This window comes from Rutidosis leptorrhynchoides, chromosome 10 (assembly GCF_046630445.1).
Source record: "Rutidosis leptorrhynchoides isolate AG116_Rl617_1_P2 chromosome 10, CSIRO_AGI_Rlap_v1, whole genome shotgun sequence".
NCBI lineage: Eukaryota > Viridiplantae > Streptophyta > Magnoliopsida > Asterales > Asteraceae > Rutidosis > Rutidosis leptorrhynchoides.
Window position 1 is genome coordinate 72,212,883 of NC_092342.1, and position 4,204 is coordinate 72,217,086.

A 4,204-nucleotide genomic window follows, 5' to 3' on the forward strand; every position below is an offset into this window, starting at 1 on the left:
GTTTAAATTCCAATTTTTCAAGTAGGTCGAGGGTTGGTTCAGATAATAAATCAAAAGGGAAGAAGGTTAATTCAGATAATGGGACTTTGATGGGGTCGGTCGATGTGTCTAATTGCAGCGAGTATTATTGGCAAAAGATGGGGAATTGTAAGGCTTCGTCTAGGATTATGCGATTCAAAAGTATGGCTAGATGTGGTGCAATCAATGATAAAGCTGTAAATCTTGCGGCAGGAAATAGAAGTTGAAACCTCGTAAATTGACAAAAGAAGCTAAGTCAAGGCAGAAGGGTGATGACGACAAAAGGGTATCATTCAGCAGTGAGGAATTGAGAACATATGGTGAGCAAATTGGGTTGGGGTGGCCACCTGCAAACCAATAGCTAGTCGGATGGTAATGCTCACACTCGTTCTATTTCTTTTTTAATGAAGATTCTGTCTTTAAATGTTCGTGGTTTTGCGGTGGAGGGCAAATTTGGTTGGGTAAAAGATATTTGTATTTTCGAAAGACCGTTTGTTGCTGCTTTTCAAGAGACTAGATGCAAAACAGTGAGTGACCAATGGGTTGAAAACTTATGGGGGAATGGGAATTTTGGGTATATTCAAAAGGAGGTTATTGGGAAGTCGGGTGGGTTATTACTTATCTGGGATAAGGGATGTTTTGAGGTAAGCAATGCAATGGGGAACGAATTCTTCTTGGCTATCCGTGGAAAATGGAAATCAACCGGCCAGGAATCTTTTATCGTTAACATATATGGTCCACATGATGATGAGGGAAAGAAGCTGATGTTGGATTCGTTGGATAATATTCTGGGAGCGAATGACTCCGCATGGTTATTATGTGGAGATTTCAATGAGGTACGTGATAAAAATGACAGGCTCAATTCACAATTTGTTCAATACCGTGCGAATCGTTTTAATAGATTTATCTCAAGTAACAAGTTGATTGAAATTCCGATTAGTGGGAGAAAGTTTACTAGAATTAGTGATGACGGGACCAAGTTTAGCAAATTGGATAGATTTTTTGTTATGGATAAATTTCTGAGTTTATGGGATGATCTATCTATCATTGCCTTGGATCGTAAACTATCGGATCATGTGCCTTTAATTTTACGTGATAAGGTGATTGATTACGGTCCTAAACCTGTTAAAGTGTTTGATGTGTGGTTTGATAAGGAGGAGGCGGGGGAGGTAATTGTCGAGGCTTGGTCCTTTCCGGTTCGAGGGCTTAGAAAGGATTGTATTTTTAGGGACAAACTAAAGAACGTCAAAGCTTGTCTCAAGAAATGGAGTATCAAAACCTTTGGTGCTCTTGATCTTGAAATTAATAGTTTGAGAAAAGAAGCTAGTGTGTGGGAAAATAAAGCTGAATTAAATGATATTCCCAATAATAAACGATCTATTTGGCTCGAATGTCGTAGGAAGTGGATTGAGAAGGAGAAAATTAAATCTAATATGTAAAGGCAAAAAGCGCGCATTCGATGGACTCTGGAAGGTGACGAAAATTCCAAATTTTTTCATTCGTCTATTCGTCACAAATATAGTAAGTGTAATATTCTAGGGTTAAATATCAATGAGGCATGGAATGACAACCCGTTGGTAGTTACAAATGCTATATTCAATCACTACAGGAACCTGTTTAGCGAAAAGGATACCTTCAGACCTTTCCTGGTGGGCTGAATGTTCTCTGATTTGGGCCTTGACGCATGCAACATGGATTCTGTCCAATCTGGTCAGTCCAACCAGCATGTCCGCAACCATGATCATCCGTTAAATAGTATTGGGCCAGGTATCTATGGTCTGGGCCGACTATCTACAGATGATTCAGTGGCACTTGAGTGCGAATTTACTGACTCCGAAATTTGGGATGCGGTACGTAGTTGCGCTAGTTCAAAAGCCCCGGGGCCTGACGGTTTCAACATGAGGTTTTATAAAAAATATTGGAGTTTAATTAGGGCTGACCTTACAAGTGCGATAAAAAAATTTTGGAAAACCGGGGAGATTTCGACAGGGTGTAACGCTTCTTTTGTTACCCTAATTCCTAAGAAACAGGAGCCAATGAACCTTCATGACTATAGACCGATAAGCCTCATCGGTAGTTTCTATAAGGTTGTGGCTAAACTTCTTTCGAATCGCCTAAAGAAGGTAGTGCCATTGCTTGTTGGGTATGAACAGAACGCTTTCATAAAAGGGAGAAACATCATGGATGGGGTTTTGATTGTAAACGAAGCGCTTGAGTATTTGAAACATAATAAGCTTGCGAGTCTAGTTTTCAAAGTTGATTTCGAGAAAGCCTTCGATAGTCTTAATTGGAATTTCCTTATGGAAATAATGAAGATTATGGGTTTCGGGAAAAAGTAGAGAAACTGGATTCTTTCATGTCTAAGATCGGCATCTATCTTAATCTTGGTCAATGGATCTCCAACTAATGAATTCAAGCTCGAAAGAGGGGTGCGCAAAGGAGACTCGCTTTCACCTTTTCTCTTTATCATTGCGGCAGAGGGTCTAAATTGGCTTACGAAAGCTGCAGTGAGAGCCAAATTATTCTCGGGTGTAGAAATAGGTAAAGATAATATTCCAATTTCCCATCTCCAGTATGCCGACGACATGATTTTCCTTGGGAAATGAAGTAGGAGTAACATGTATAACCTGATGAAATTGCTAAAGTGTTTGGAACTCTCCTCTAGACTTAAAATTAATTACCATAAAAGTAATCTCTTTGGAGTCGGTGTGGGGGTAGATGAGGTTGTGGATATGGCTAGTTTTTATGGGTGTAATGTTGGTAAGTTTCCATGTATGTATCTCGGTCTTCCAGTGGGTACGAAAATGACTAAATCTGTTAACTGGAAACCTGTCTTGGAGAAATTCGAAAAGAGGTTATCAGATTTGAAAGCACGTGTGTTGTCTTTTGGTGGGCAGTTGACGCTCATTAACTCGGTTCTCAATAGTTTGCCATTGTATTTTTTCTCGCTCTTCCGTGCTCCGCCTTCCGTTCTTCATAAGCTTGAGTGTGCAAGACGTAATTTCTTTTGAGGTGGGACGGGAGAGGGATCAAAAATTCCTTGGGTTAAATGGGAAATTGTTTCACGTCCTTTTGAAGAGGGTGGGTTAAACGTGGGTTCCTTAAAGGCTACTAATTTGGCTTTAATCGGCAAGTGGTGGTGGAGGTTCCTTACCGAACCCACTTCCTTGTGGACTAAAGTCATTAAAAGCATTTATGGGTCATCGGGGTTACTCAATCCGGGTGCGGGGGGTCACTTAATTTTTCTCATTCGTCTACTTGGAGTATCATTGTCAAAACAGGTATTGAGCTAGATAATCTTGGAATCAACTTCACCAAGGCTTTCAAAAAAGAAATTGGGAATGGAAAGGACACGCGGTTTTGGTTAGACTCGTGGTTAATTGATACACCACTTTGCGAAAGATTTAGCAGGCTGTTTAGATTGGATCCAGTCCCTAACACTTCGGTTCAAGATCGGCTAATGAGGAGTGGAGAGATTTGTAGCGGGTCTTGGAATTGGGTGCGAGAGCCAAGGGGCAGAACGGACGCTGAACTAAATGAATTGATGCGGTTGCTACAGGATTTTTCGACAAACAATTCAGGTGATGATCGTTGGAGATGGTCCCTAGGTGCCAATGGTATCTTCGCAACTAGGTGTCTGTCGAAACTAATTCGTCCAAAAATTATCAATTCATCGACGGTGGGTAGTGCTACCTTAAGAAATAACTTGGTGCCAAAGAAGGTGGGAATTTTCATTTGGAGGGTGTTGTTGGGTCGAATCCATGTATTGTCGGAACTCGACAAAAGGGGAATAGATCTCAATTCCGTCTGATGCCCACTTTGTGATAATGGCATAGAAACGGTGGCACATGCGATTTTTCAGTGTCAAAACGAAGTGTGGAATCGAGTATATGATTGGTTCGGATTATCTCGTGTAACCTTAAACCTGAGTAATGCATTTCTTGGTCGGACATCTATTCAAAGTACGGAAGAAGGGGCTAGGGTTTGGCAAGCAGTTGAGTGGACTTGCGATTATCTTATATGGAAGAACCGAAACAAGAAAGTTTTCAAGAATTCGAGTTGGAACCCACCAGTTGCATTAAATGAAATTCAAATCAAATCATTCGAGTGGATCTCAAAAAGGTGTAAAACTTTAGAGATTGATTGGCATTCGTGGCTAACGAACCCGAAGAAATTCATAATGTGA

The 4,204-nt window shown here is 40.7% G+C and overlaps 2 protein-coding genes across 2 annotated transcripts; both read left to right on the top strand.

Moving 5' to 3' along the window:
• Positions 1 to 422: 422 nt before the first annotated feature.
• Positions 423 to 1,457, top strand: LOC139870369 (uncharacterized). The gene has a single exon (XM_071858179.1). The coding sequence runs from the start codon at positions 423 to 425 to the stop codon at positions 1,455 to 1,457; it is 1,035 nt and encodes a 344-aa protein (XP_071714280.1).
• Positions 1,458 to 2,822: 1,365 nt separating this feature from the next.
• LOC139870370 (uncharacterized) lies at positions 2,823 to 4,204 on the top strand. The gene is made up of 3 exons (XM_071858180.1): positions 2,823 to 3,015; positions 3,300 to 3,635; positions 3,855 to 4,204. Exons 1-3 carry the CDS (start codon positions 2,823 to 2,825, stop codon positions 4,202 to 4,204), a joined length of 879 nt encoding a protein of 292 aa, XP_071714281.1.

Excerpts from the sequence above, each read along its gene's own strand:
- LOC139870369 (XM_071858179.1), top strand. The coding sequence starts at position 423 with ATGAAGATTCTGTCTTTAAATGTTCGTGGTTTTGCGGTGGAGGGCAAA.
- LOC139870370 (XM_071858180.1), top strand. The coding sequence starts at position 2,823 with ATGACTAAATCTGTTAACTGGAAACCTGTCTTGGAGAAATTCGAAAAG. Across the intron at positions 3,016-3,299 it reads TAAGCTTGAGTGTGCAAGAC|GTATTGAGCTAGATAATCTT; the intron begins GTAATTTCTTTT and ends TTGTCAAAACAG. Across the intron at positions 3,636-3,854 it reads ATGGTCCCTAGGTGCCAATG|AAACGGTGGCACATGCGATT; the intron begins GTATCTTCGCAA and ends ATAATGGCATAG.